At 35.5% G+C, this 15,075-nt stretch overlaps 1 protein-coding gene across 3 annotated transcripts in view; it reads right to left on the bottom strand.

Annotated features, from left to right (window-relative positions):
* The window catches only part of LOC311279028 (interleukin-6 receptor subunit beta), a 31,195-nt gene that overhangs the window by 11,487 nt on the left and 4,633 nt on the right, over positions 1-15,075 (bottom strand). For all 3 annotated transcript variants that reach the window (XM_084390257.1, XM_084390259.1, XM_084390258.1), the window contains exons 8-14: positions 14,761-14,899; positions 13,705-13,787; positions 13,524-13,631; positions 12,701-12,809; positions 11,839-12,021; positions 10,581-10,679; positions 10,365-10,505 (exon numbers count right to left, since the gene is read on the bottom strand). In XM_084390257.1, the coding sequence (XP_084246383.1) occupies positions 10,365-10,505; positions 10,581-10,679; positions 11,839-12,021; positions 12,701-12,809; positions 13,524-13,631; positions 13,705-13,787; positions 14,761-14,899 (862 nt within the window). The remainder of the gene's footprint in view (positions 1-10,364; positions 10,506-10,580; positions 10,680-11,838; positions 12,022-12,700; positions 12,810-13,523; positions 13,632-13,704; positions 13,788-14,760; positions 14,900-15,075) is intronic.

The raw sequence follows: 15,075 nt of genomic DNA, 5'->3' as shown, positions 1-15,075 counted from the left end.
CCTCAGTATGATATGAATATTGTTTAAAGCACAGTATAAATGAGGTGACCTGACTCCAGACTGACTTACACTCACTCAGTATGATATGAATATTGTTTAAAGCACAGTATAAATGAGGTGACTTGACTCCAGACTGACTTACACTCAGTATGATATGAATATTGTTTAAAGCACAGTATAAATGAGGTGACTTGACTCCAGACTGACTTACACTCACTCAGTATGATATGAATATTGTTTAAAGCACAGTATAAATGAGGTGACTTGACTCCAGACTGACTTACACTCAGTATGATATGAATATTGTTTAAAGCGCAGTATAAATGAGGTGACTTGACTCCAGACTGACTTACACTCAGTATGATATGAATATTGTTTAAAGCACAGTATAAATGAGGTGACTTGACTCCAGACTGACTTACACTCTCAGTATGATATGAATATTGTTTAAAGCGCAGTATAAATGAGGTGACTTGACTCCAGACTGACTTACACTCAGTATGATATGAATATTGTTTAAAGCACAGTATAAATGAGGTGACCTGACTCCAGACTGACTTACACTCACTCAGTATGATATGAATATTGTTTAAAGCGCAGTATAAATGAGGTGACCTGACTCCAGACTGACTTACACTCAGTATGATATGAATATTGTTTAAAGCGCAGTATAAATGAGGTGACCTGACTCCAGACTGACTTACACTCAGTATGATATGAATATTGTTTAAAGCGCAGTATAAATGAGGTGACCTGACTCCAGACTGACTTACACTCACTCAGTATGATATGAATATTGTTTAAAGCACAGTATAAATGAGGTGACTTGACTCCAGACTGACTTACACTCACTCAGTATGATATGAATATTGTTTAAAGCACAGTATAAATGAGGTGACTTGACTCCAGACTGACTTACACTCAGTATGATATGAATATTGTTTAAAGCACAGTATAAATGAGGTGACCTGACTCCAGACTGACTTACACTCACTCAGTATGATATGAATATTGTTTAAAGCACAGTATAAATGAGGTGACTTGACTCCAGACTGACTTACACTCACTCAGTATGATATGAATATTGTTTAAAGCGCAGTATAAATGAGGTGACTTGACTCCAGACTGACTTACACTCAGTATGATATGAATATTGTTTAAAGCACAGTATAAATGAGGTGACTTGACTCCAGACTGACTTACACTCACTCAGTATGATATGAATATTGTTTAAAGCACAGTATAAATGAGGTGACTTGACTCCAGACTGACTTACACTCACTCAGTATGATATGAATATTGTTTAAAGCACAGTATAAATGAGGTGACCTGACTCCAGACTGACTTACACTCACTCAGTATGATATGAATATTGTTTAAAGCACAGTATAAATGAGGTGACTTGACTCCAGACTGACTTACACTCAGTATGATATGAATATTGTTTAAAGCACAGTATAAATGAGGTGACCTGACTCCAGACTGACTTACACTCACTCAGTATGATATGAATATTGTTTAAAGCACAGTATAAATGAGGTGACTTGACTCCAGACTGACTTACACTCACTCAGTATGATATGAATATTGTTTAAAGCACAGTATAAATGAGGTGACCTGACTCCAGACTGACTTACACTCACTCAGTATGATATGAATATTGTTTAAAGCACAGTATAAATGAGGTGACTTGACTCCAGACTGACTTACACTCAGTATGATATGAATATAGTTTAAAGCGCAGTATAAATGAGGTGACCTGACTCCAGACTGACTTACACTCACTCAGTATGATATGAATATTGTTTAAAGCACAGTATAAATGAGGTGACTTGACTCCAGACTGACTTACACTCACTCAGTATGATATGAATATTGTTTAAAGCGCAGTATAAATGAGGTGACCTGACTCCAGACTGACTTACACTCAGTATGATATGAATATTGTTTAAAGCGCAGTATAAATGAGGTGACCTGACTCCAGACTGACTTACACTCACTCAGTATGATATGAATATTGTTTAAAGCACAGTATAAATGAGGTGACTTGACTCCAGACTGACTTACACTCACTCAGTATGATATGAATATTGTTTAAAGCACAGTATAAATGAGGTGACCTGACTCCAGACTGACTTACACTCAGTATGATATGAATATTGTTTAAAGCGCAGTATAAATGAGGTGACCTGACTCCAGACTGACTTACACTCACTCAGTATGATATGAATATTGTTTAAAGCACAGTATAAATGAGGTGACCTGACTCCAGACTGACTTACACTCACTCAGTATGATATGAATATTGTTTAAAGCACAGTATAAATGAGGTGACTTGACTCCAGACTGACTTACACTCAGTATGATATGAATATAGTTTAAAGCGCAGTATAAATGAGGTGACCTGACTCCAGACTGACTTACACTCACTCAGTATGATATGAATATTGTTTAAAGCACAGTATAAATGAGGTGACTTGACTCCAGACTGACTTACACTCACTCAGTATGATATGAATATTGTTTAAAGCACAGTATAAATGAGGTGACCTGACTCCAGACTGACTTACACTCAGTATGATATGAATATTGTTTAAAGCGCAGTATAAATGAGGTGACCTGACTCCAGACTGACTTACACTCACTCAGTATGATATGAATATAGTTTAAAGCACAGTATAAATGAGGTGACTTGACTCCAGACTGACTTACACTCACTCAGTATGATATGAATATTGTTTAAAGCACAGTATAAATGAGGTGACCTGACTCCAGACTGACTTACACTCACTCAGTATGATATGAATATTGTTTAAAGCACAGTATAAATGAGGTGACTTGACTCCAGACTGACTTACACTCACTCAGTATGATATGAATATTGTTTAAAGCGCAGTATAAATGAGGTGACTTGACTCCAGACTGACTTACACTCAGTATGATATGAATATTGTTTAAAGCGCAGTATAAATGAGGTGACTTGACTCCAGACTGACTTACACTCAGTATGATATGAATATTGTTTAAAGCACAGTATAAATGAGGTGACTTGACTCCAGACTGACTTACACTCACTCAGTATGATATGAATATTGTTTAAAGCACAGTATAAATGAGGTGACCTGACTCCAGACTGACTTACACTCAGTATGATATGAATATTGTTTAAAGCACAGTATAAATGAGGTGACCTGACTCCAGACTGACTTACACTCACTCAGTATGATATGAATATTGTTTAAAGCGCAGTATAAATGAGGTGACCTGACTCCAGACTGACTTACACTCAGTATGATATGAATATTGTTTAAAGCACAGTATAAATGAGGTGACTTGACTCCAGACTGACTTACACTCAGTATGATATGAATATTGTTTAAAGCGCAGTATAAATGAGGTGACTTGACTCCAGACTGACTTACACTCAGTATGATATGAATATTGTTTAAAGCACAGTATAAATGAGGTGACTTGACTCCAGACTGACTTACACTCACTCAGTATGATATGAATATTGTTTAAAGCACAGTATAAATGAGGTGACCTGACTCCAGACTGACTTACACTCAGTATGATATGAATATTGTTTAAAGCGCAGTATAAATGAGGTGACTTGACTCCAGACTGACTTACACTCAGTATGATATGAATATTGTTTAAAGCACAGTATAAATGAGGTGACTTGACTCCAGACTGACTTACACTCAGTATGATATGAATATTGTTTAAAGCACAGTATAAATGAGGTGACTTGACTCCAGACTGACTTACACTCACTCAGTATGATATGAATATTGTTTAAAGCGCAGTATAAATGAGGTGACCTGACTCCAGACTGACTTACACTCACTCAGTATGATATGAATATTGTTTAAAGCACAGTATAAATGAGGTGACTTGACTCCAGACTGACTTACACTCAGTATGATATGAATATTGTTTAAAGCACAGTATAAATGAGGTGACCTGACTCCAGACTGACTTACACTCACTCAGTATGATATGAATATTGTTTAAAGCACAGTATAAATGAGGTGACCTGACTCCAGACTGACTTACACTCAGTATGATATGAATATTGTTTAAAGCGCAGTATAAATGAGGTGACCTGACTCCAGACTGACTTACACTCACTCAGTATGATATGAATATTGTTTAAAGCACAGTATAAATGAGGTGACTTGACTCCAGACTGACTTACACTCAGTATGATATGAATATTGTTTAAAGCACAGTATAAATGAGGTGACTTGACTCCAGACTGACTTACACTCAGTATGATATGAATATTGTTTAAAGCGCAGTATAAATGAGGTGACCTGACTCCAGACTGACTTACACTCAGTATGATATGAATATTGTTTAAAGCACAGTATAAATGAGGTGACTTGACTCCAGACTGACTTACACTCACTCAGTATGATATGAATATTGTTTAAAGCACAGTATAAATGAGGTGACCTGACTCCAGACTGACTTACACTCACTCAGTATGATATGAATATTGTTTAAAGCACAGTATAAATGAGGTGACCTGACTCCAGACTGACTTACACTCACTCAGTATGATATGAATATTGTTTAAAGCGCAGTATAAATGAGGTGACTTGACTCCAGACTGACTTACACTCAGTATGATATGAATATTGTTTAAAGCGCAGTATAAATGAGGTGACCTGACTCCAGACTGACTTACACTCAGTATGATATGAATATTGTTTAAAGCGCAGTATAAATGAGGTGACTTGACTCCAGACTGACTTACACTCAGTATGATATGAATATTGTTTAAAGCGCAGTATAAATGAGGTGACCTGACTCCAGACTGACTTACACTCAGTATGATATGAATATTGTTTAAAGCACAGTATAAATGAGGTGACTTGACTCCAGACTGACTTACACTCACTCAGTATGATATGAATATTGTTTAAAGCACAGTATAAATGAGGTGACTTGACTCCAGACTGACTTACACTCAGTATGATATGAATATTGTTTAAAGCACAGTATAAATGAGGTGACTTGACTCCAGACTGACTTACACTCACTCAGTATGATATGAATATTGTTTAAAGCACAGTATAAATGAGGTGACTTGACTCCAGACTGACTTACACTCACTCAGTATGATATGAATATTGTTTAAAGCACAGTATAAATGAGGTGACCTGACTCCAGACTGACTTACACTCAGTATGATATGAATATTGTTTAAAGCACAGTATAAATGAGGTGACCTGACTCCAGACTGACTTACACTCAGTATGATATGAATATTGTTTAAAGCACAGTATAAATGAGGTGACTTGACTCCAGACTGACTTACACTCACTCAGTATGATATGAATATTGTTTAAAGCACAGTATAAATGAGGTGACCTGACTCCAGACTGACTTACACTCACTCAGTATGATATGAATATTGTTTAAAGCACAGTATAAATGAGGTGACCTGACTCCAGACTGACTTACACTCAGTATGATATGAATATTGTTTAAAGCACAGTATAAATGAGGTGACTTGACTCCAGACTGACTTACACTCACTCAGTATGATATGAATATTGTTTAAAGCACAGTATAAATGAGGTGACCTGACTCCAGACTGACTTACACTCACTCAGTATGATATGAATATTGTTTAAAGCACAGTATAAATGAGGTGACTTGACTCCAGACTGACTTACACTCAGTATGATATGAATATTGTTTAAAGCACAGTATAAATGAGGTGACTTGACTCCAGACTGACTTACACTCAGTATGATATGAATATTGTTTAAAGCGCAGTATAAATGAGGTGACTTGACTCCAGACTGACTTACACTCAGTATGATATGAATATTGTTTAAAGCACAGTATAAATGAGGTGACTTGACTCCAGACTGACTTACACTCACTCAGTATGATATGAATATTGTTTAAAGCGCAGTATAAATGAGGTGACTTGACTCCAGACTGACTTACACTCAGTATGATATGAATATTGTTTAAAGCGCAGTATAAATGAGGTGACTTGACTCCAGACTGACTTACACTCAGTATGATATGAATATTGTTTAAAGCACAGTATAAATGAGGTGACTTGACTCCAGACTGACTTACACTCAGTATGATATGAATATTGTTTAAAGCGCAGTATAAATGAGGTGACTTGACTCCAGACTGACTTACACTCAGTATGATATGAATATTGTTTAAAGCACAGTATAAATGAGGTGACTTGACTCCAGACTGACTTACACTCAGTATGATATGAATATTGTTTAAAGCACAGTATAAATGAGGTGACTTGACTCCAGACTGACTTACACTCACTCAGTATGATATGAATATTGTTTAAAGCGCAGTATAAATGAGGTGACTTGACTCCAGACTGACTTACACTCAGTATGATATGAATATTGTTTAAAGCACAGTATAAATGAGGTGACTTGACTCCAGACTGACTTACACTCACTCAGTATGATATGAATATTGTTTAAAGCACAGTATAAATGAGGTGACTTGACTCCAGACTGACTTACACTCAGTATGATATGAATATTGTTTAAAGCACAGTATAAATGAGGTGACTTGACTCCAGACTGACTTACACTCACTCAGTATGATATGAATATTGTTTAAAGCACAGTATAAATGAGGTGACTTGACTCCAGACTGACTTACACTCACTCAGTATGATATGAATATTGTTTAAAGCACAGTATAAATGAGGTGACCTGACTCCAGACTGACTTACACTCAGTATGATATGAATATTGTTTAAAGCACAGTATAAATGAGGTGACTTGACTCCAGACTGACTTACACTCACTCAGTATGATATGAATATTGTTTAAAGCGCAGTATAAATGAGGTGACTTGACTCCAGACTGACTTACACTCACTCAGTATGATATGAATATTGTTTAAAGCACAGTATAAATGAGGTGACCTGACTCCAGACTGACTTACACTCAGTATGATATGAATATTGTTTAAAGCACAGTATAAATGAGGTGACTTGACTCCAGACTGACTTACACTCAGTATGATATGAATATTGTTTAAAGCACAGTATAAATGAGGTGACTTGACTCCAGACTGACTTACACTCACTCAGTATGATATGAATATTGTTTAAAGCACAGTATAAATGAGGTGACCTGACTCCAGACTGACTTACACTCACTCAGTATGATATGAATATTGTTTAAAGCACAGTATAAATGAGGTGACTTGACTCCAGACTGACTTACACTCACTCAGTATGATATGAATATTGTTTAAAGCGCAGTATAAATGAGGTGACCTGACTCCAGACTGACTTACACTCAGTATGATATGAATATTGTTTAAAGCACAGTATAAATGAGGTGACCTGACTCCAGACTGACTTACACTCAGTATGATATGAATATTGTTTAAAGCACAGTATAAATGAGGTGACTTGACTCCAGACTGACTTACACTCAGTATGATATGAATATTGTTTAAAGCACAGTATAAATGAGGTGACTTGACTCCAGACTGACTTACACTCACTCAGTATGATATGAATATTGTTTAAAGCACAGTATAAATGAGGTGACCTGACTCCAGACTGACTTACACTCAGTATGATATGAATATTGTTTAAAGCACAGTATAAATGAGGTGACTTGACTCCAGACTGACTTACACTCACTCAGTATGATATGAATATTGTTTAAAGCACAGTATAAATGAGGTGACTTGACTCCAGACTGACTTACACTCACTCAGTATGATATGAATATTGTTTAAAGCACAGTATAAATGAGGTGACTTGACTCCAGACTGACTTACACTCAGTATGATATGAATATTGTTTAAAGCACAGTATAAATGAGGTGACTTGACTCCAGACTGACTTACACTCAGTATGATATGAATATTGTTTAAAGCACAGTATAAATGAGGTGACTTGACTCCAGACTGACTTACACTCAGTATGATATGAATATTGTTTAAAGCACAGTATAAATGAGGTGACTTGACTCCAGACTGACTTACACTCAGTATGATATGAATATTGTTTAAAGCACAGTATAAATGAGGTGACTTGACTCCAGACTGACTTACACTCAGTATGATATGAATATTGTTTAAAGCACAGTATAAATGAGGTGACTTGACTCCAGACTGACTTACACTCAGTATGATATGAATATTGTTTAAAGCACAGTATAAATGAGGTGACCTGACTCCAGACTGACTTACACTCACTCAGTATGATATGAATATTGTTTAAAGCACAGTATAAATGAGGTGACTTGACTCCAGACTGACTTACACTCACTCAGTATGATATGAATATTGTTTAAAGCGCAGTATAAATGAGGTGACTTGACTCCAGACTGACTTACACTCAGTATGATATGAATATTGTTTAAAGCGCAGTATAAATGAGGTGACTTGACTCCAGACTGACTTACACTCAGTATGATATGAATATTGTTTAAAGCGCAGTATAAATGAGGTGACCTGACTCCAGACTGACTTACACTCACTCAGTATGATATGAATATTGTTTAAAGCACAGTATAAATGAGGTGACTTGACTCCAGACTGACTTACACTCAGTATGATATGAATATTGTTTAAAGCGCAGTATAAATGAGGTGACCTGACTCCAGACTGACTTACACTCACTCAGTATGATATGAATATTGTTTAAAGCACAGTATAAATGAGGTGACTTGACTCCAGACTGACTTACACTCACTCAGTATGATATGAATATTGTTTAAAGCACAGTATAAATGAGGTGACTTGACTCCAGACTGACTTACACTCAGTATGATATGAATATTGTTTAAAGCACAGTATAAATGAGGTGACCTGACTCCAGACTGACTTACACTCACTCAGTATGATATGAATATTGTTTAAAGCACAGTATAAATGAGGTGACTTGACTCCAGACTGACTTACACTCAGTATGATATGAATATTGTTTAAAGCACAGTATAAATGAGGTGACTTGACTCCAGACTGACTTACACTCAGTATGATATGAATATTGTTTAAAGCACAGTATAAATGAGGTGACTTGACTCCAGACTGACTTACACTCACTCAGTATGATATGAATATTGTTTAAAGCACAGTATAAATGAGGTGACTTGACTCCAGACTGACTTACACTCACTCAGTATGATATGAATATTGTTTAAAGCACAGTATAAATGAGGTGACTTGACTCCAGACTGACTTACACTCAGTATGATATGAATATTGTTTAAAGCACAGTATAAATGAGGTGACCTGACTCCAGACTGACTTACACTCACTCAGTATGATATGAATATTGTTTAAAGCGCAGTATAAATGAGGTGACTTGACTCCAGACTGACTTACACTCACTCAGTATGATATGAATATTGTTTAAAGCACAGTATAAATGAGGTGACTTGACTCCAGACTGACTTACACTCACTCAGTATGATATGAATATTGTTTAAAGCACAGTATAAATGAGGTGACTTGACTCCAGACTGACTTACACTCAGTATGATATGAATATTGTTTAAAGCACAGTATAAATGAGGTGACCTGACTCCAGACTGACTTACACTCACTCAGTATGATATGAATATTGTTTAAAGCACAGTATAAATGAGGTGACTTGACTCCAGACTGACTTACACTCACTCAGTATGATATGAATATTGTTTAAAGCACAGTATAAATGAGGTGACTTGACTCCAGACTGACTTACACTCACTCAGTATGATATGAATATTGTTTAAAGCGCAGTATAAATGAGGTGACTTGACTCCAGACTGACTTACACTCAGTATGATATGAATATTGTTTAAAGCACAGTATAAATGAGGTGACCTGACTCCAGACTGACTTACACTCACTCAGTATGATATGAATATTGTTTAAAGCACAGTATAAATGAGGTGACTTGACTCCAGACTGACTTACACTCAGTATGATATGAATATTGTTTAAAGCACAGTATAAATGAGGTGACTTGACTCCAGACTGACTTACACTCAGTATGATATGAATATTGTTTAAAGCACAGTATAAATGAGGTGACTTGACTCCAGACTGACTTACACTCACTCAGTATGATATGAATATTGTTTAAAGCACAGTATAAATGAGGTGACCTGACTCCAGACTGACTTACACTCACTCAGTATGATATGAATATTGTTTAAAGCACAGTATAAATGAGGTGACTTGACTCCAGACTGACTTACACTCAGTATGATATGAATATTGTTTAAAGCACAGTATAAATGAGGTGACCTGACTCCAGACTGACTTACACTCAGTATGATATGAATATTGTTTAAAGCACAGTATAAATGAGGTGACTTGACTCCAGACTGACTTACACTCAGTTCCATGTTCTCCTCTCAACACGAGCTTGTACTGAAGCACTTTTACTCTCGGCTTCGCCTCCTTCCACGTCCACTGCACCGCCAGAGACGAGCGCGACACGTTCACCAGACGAAACCCCCCCACATCCAACAGAGCTGAGCAGAGTAAGAGGATATAACTCGACATCCGTCAATAGCTTGTGAAGCTTTTATACGTGCGTCGTCCTTTACCTCCGTGTCGTAGATCGGCAGAGATGGAGGTCCGAGGCCCACAGAGAGAGCCGTAGACGGGAAACACGCTGATGTTGTAGATCTCGTCCTGTTTGAGGCCTTCCACAACATGAGATTAGATTTAGATGCAATTTTATGTTATAAATAAGCTTTTCATATGTTTATGAGAATATCAAGAAATCATATCCAGGTCACGTTTTAACACATAACACTGCAAAAAATGGTGTTCTTTCCTCAGTATTTTACGCTTGTGTTCCAGCACAAATATCTCAACATTCTTAATTCAAGATACATTTACTGGAGAAGAGAAACGACTGAAGATATTAAGTCTGAAAAATGAATCAAAATGAAGTGAGTTTGTGCTTAAAACAAGAACAAATATCTGACAATGGAGTCAGAAAAATAATCTTTAATAAACTATAATAAATAAGCAATTTTTCGGACCCCATTGGCAGATATTTGTTCTTGTTTTAAGCATTTTTCATTAAATGAGTCTTAATATCTTCTGTCATTTTGCTTCTTCTCCAGTAAATGTGTCTTGATTTAAGAATGTTTGGATATTTGTGCTGGAAAACGAGACAGAAACACTGAGGGAAAATGTATTTTTTGCAGTGAAATGATATTTAAAAGATTCTCCTTAGATTTTCATGACTGTAAGATTAATTTCTTGTTGAATTTTTCGAAGTCACTTTAAAAGTGTCCGCTAAAGAAGTAATGTACTTTAATACTGTCATTTTTACTTGATTGCAGTGAACAAAATACGGTAATACAATCATTTATTCTTTAAAATACAAAATACAAAACTTCAATAAAGTAAAAATAATGAAAATATTTTTTTGCACTTTACAGTAATGAGAATTTTGAGTTTATAAGCCATGAAAAATAATGTTGCAATGTTAAAAATCTTGGTAACACTTTATATTCTATATAACAATAGTTAATGCATGAACTGACAATGTACAAATATAGTCTTACAGTATTTATTAATGTTAGTTAATAAAAATCAGATTTTTTAATGAATAAAATCATCAAAATGTTTGATCTTAATAATGTATTAGTAAATGTTGAGAGTAACATTAACTTGTTAACTAATGCAGCCAACTAATGTTAACAAATAAAACCATATTGTAAATATTAATGCTCTAAAATAACACATAATGCATTAGATATCAATGCTTGTTTATTTTGCTTGTTGGATTAAATGTGTGCCAGACACAGTAATACTGTTCTTCGTTTCACATGTTTTATAACCCCAGACCTGTGAGACGGGCTGTGAACGTGGATCCGTCGACTCGCTGCCAGTGTGTGTGTCCGGGGTCCGTGACGGCGCTCCATCCGATGGCGAACTCGCTGACGTTTACACGAGTGACGTCACGATCCCATCGGATCTGCAGCGAGGAGCCGTCAGAATAAACCCAGAGAGCCTTCACTGACCGCACATCTGAGGGAACACGATCCAGATCCTTACACAACTCACAAAACACTGCATCATACAGACTAATTCACACACATTCAATTTCACACATCTGTGTATCATCTTATTTATGTAGGCCAAATTCTTATTTGTTTTTAAAGGGATAGTTCAAATTAGCCCATGATTTACTCATCCTCATGTCATCTTATGTGTATATTCTTCTTTCAGACAAATTCTAAATGACCTGGCTCTTAAAAATAACAAAAGTGTATCTATCCATCATAAAAGTGCATCTATCCATCATAAAAGTGCATCTGTCCATCATAAAAGTGCATCTGTCCATCATAAAAGTGCATCTGTCCATCATAAAAGTGCATCTATCCATCATAAAAGTGCATCTGTCCATCATAAAAGTGCATCTCTCCATCATAAGGGATGCACCGATCCAATACTCAGTATCAGTATCGGCTCCAATACTGCCATTTTTGCAAACAGCGCGTCGCGTTCAGTTACGACAGTTAACACGATTAAACTCTCTCCAAGATGATTCAATGTTACTATTATTATACTTGATCTGTAGATAAAGGTCTATGGTTTCGCATAAAACAACTTTATCTTGCTGGACTTTATTGTACCTTATTGTACTTATACCTATCAAGTCTGCACTACAGATGAATCACACTAATGAGAGACAACGGCTGCTCACCGTGAGAACGAGACGCGTCGATGAGGAGCCGGCGGTGAGGCGAGTGTCCAGCGCTGTTATAGGCCCATACGGTCACCTCATATTCCTCTGCCATGACCAGAACTTCAGCCTTCAGAAACAACACCATTCATTCCTCTATCCGTCTAACACAACCTGACACTCAGAAACACTCGTTTATCACAATCACACCAACACTTGAGGACTCTCGTTCATTTGTAAATGTAATAAAAAATTAAAATTAAAATAAAATACAAATTAATTATATAAAATTATTTAAAAAAAATCAAATTAATTAATAAAATGTCAAATAAAAACAATTATAATAAAAAATAATAAAAATAAATAATAAAAAAATGTAAATGAAAATTAACAAAAAATTTTTTTTTTTTTTTTTATAAATTTAAAAATAAAATACATTTCAAAATTTTTAATTCAAGTTAAAATAAAATACAAATTAATTATATAAAATTATAAAAAATATAAAATTAATTAAAATGTCAAATAAAAACATTAAATAAAAAAATAAAATAAAAATAATAATATATAAATTAAAATAAACAAAAAGTATATATAAATACAATAAATTAATATATAACATCAAATAGAAGGAAATACACTTTTTTACAAAACAAAAAAAAACAATAACAAATACAAATACCTAAAAAATTTAATTTAAATTTAAAATGAATTAAAAATTATTACAAATTTACATTTAAAATGTAAAAATTCAAGTTAAATGAACATTAAAATAAAATGTAATTAATAAAAGTAAAAATGTAAAAAGTTCAAATAAATAAAATACAATAAAATAAACAGAATCTACCTTGAGCTCAGTGGTGTTGATGGTTGTCTTCAGAGAGGGCTGTTTGGTGGGCATGTAGGACACATTATACCCTCGAATGAGTCCTCGAGCATCTGTGACGTCCAGAGCCTTCAGAAACACACACGACTGAAGACTGACGGCACGCGAGAGATGATACACAAACACACCTGAAGAATATTACCTTCCAGAGAAGCAGCAGCAGCCGAACCCCGGAGTTTACACCTGAAGCCACGTAATAACTGAGCGAGAGAGGCGCAGACGGCTCTGCAAACACAAGCCAAAGACCTTGCGTGTTTATGGAAAAGAACATGACAGCAGGAAAATGGTCATTATAGGTTTAGATTCAAACACATTAGGAAACTTCAGTCTGTGTGAATGTCGTTACATTAAAGGGATAGTTCACCCAAAAATGAAAATTAGCCCATGATTTACTCTCCCTCAAGTCATCCTAGGTGTATATGACATTCTTCTGTCAGACGAACACAATCAGAGTTATATTAAAAAATGTCCTGGCTCTTCCAAGCTTTATAATGGCACTGAATGGCCATATATTTTTTGAAGTTCATAAAAGTGCATCTGTCCATCATAAAAGTGCATCTATCCATCATAAAAGTGCATCTGTCCATCATAAAAGTGCATCTGTCCATCATAAAAGTGCATCTATCCATCATAAAAGTGCATCTGTTCATCATAAAAGTGCATCTGTCCATCATAAAAGTGCATCTGTCCATCATAAAAGTGCATCTGTTCATCATAAAAGTGCATCTGTTCATCATAAAAGTGCATCTGTCATCATAAAAGTGCATCTGTTCATCATAAAAGTGCATCTGTCATCATAAAAGTGCATCTGTTCATCATAAAAGTGCATCTGTCATCATAAAAGTGCATCTGTTCATCATAAAAGTGCATCTGTCCATCATAAAAGTGCATCTGTCATCATAAAAGTGCATTTTTATGGACTTCAAAACAGAAACAGCCATTCACTGCTATTATAAAGCTTGGAAGAGCCAGGCCATTTTTTAATATAACTCTGATTGTGTTCGTCTGAAAGAAGAGTGTCATATACACCTAGGATGAGTTGAGGGAGAGTAAATCATGGGCTAATTTTCATTTTTGGGTGAACTATCCCTTTAAAGCAAGTGTGAGTAAAAATGATCAGAAGCCTGAACAGATTCAGACACTGGATCTAATGAACAACATTCAGGGCCACTGCATCAGTTCTGTTCGGGTCACTCACGGCTCTCTGACGTCTTTACTCGTGTCTCTTCGCTCCAGTCGCTCCACCGGCTGTGATCATGAACGCAGGAGATGCTCAGATGATACTCGCTGAAGGCCTGTAAACCCTCAATCACGAACAGAGACTTCTGTGAGGCAGTCTGACGAGGAAACAGAAGCTTTTACTTCAATGAACATCTCTAAGCATCATCAATCAGATTCAGTGATCTAATGAAGTAAAATATAAAAATGATCAAATAAAAAATTAAGTAAAATAAGATAATATAAAACAAGATAAATAAAATAAAACAAAATAAGCACCCACACAACAAAAACA

The sequence above is a fragment of the Rutilus rutilus genome (assembly GCF_951802725.1).
Source record: "Rutilus rutilus genome assembly, chromosome: 19".
NCBI lineage: Eukaryota > Metazoa > Chordata > Actinopteri > Cypriniformes > Leuciscidae > Rutilus > Rutilus rutilus.
Note: the sequence above shows the minus strand (reverse complement) of the source record. Positions and strands in the feature narration are given on the sequence as shown.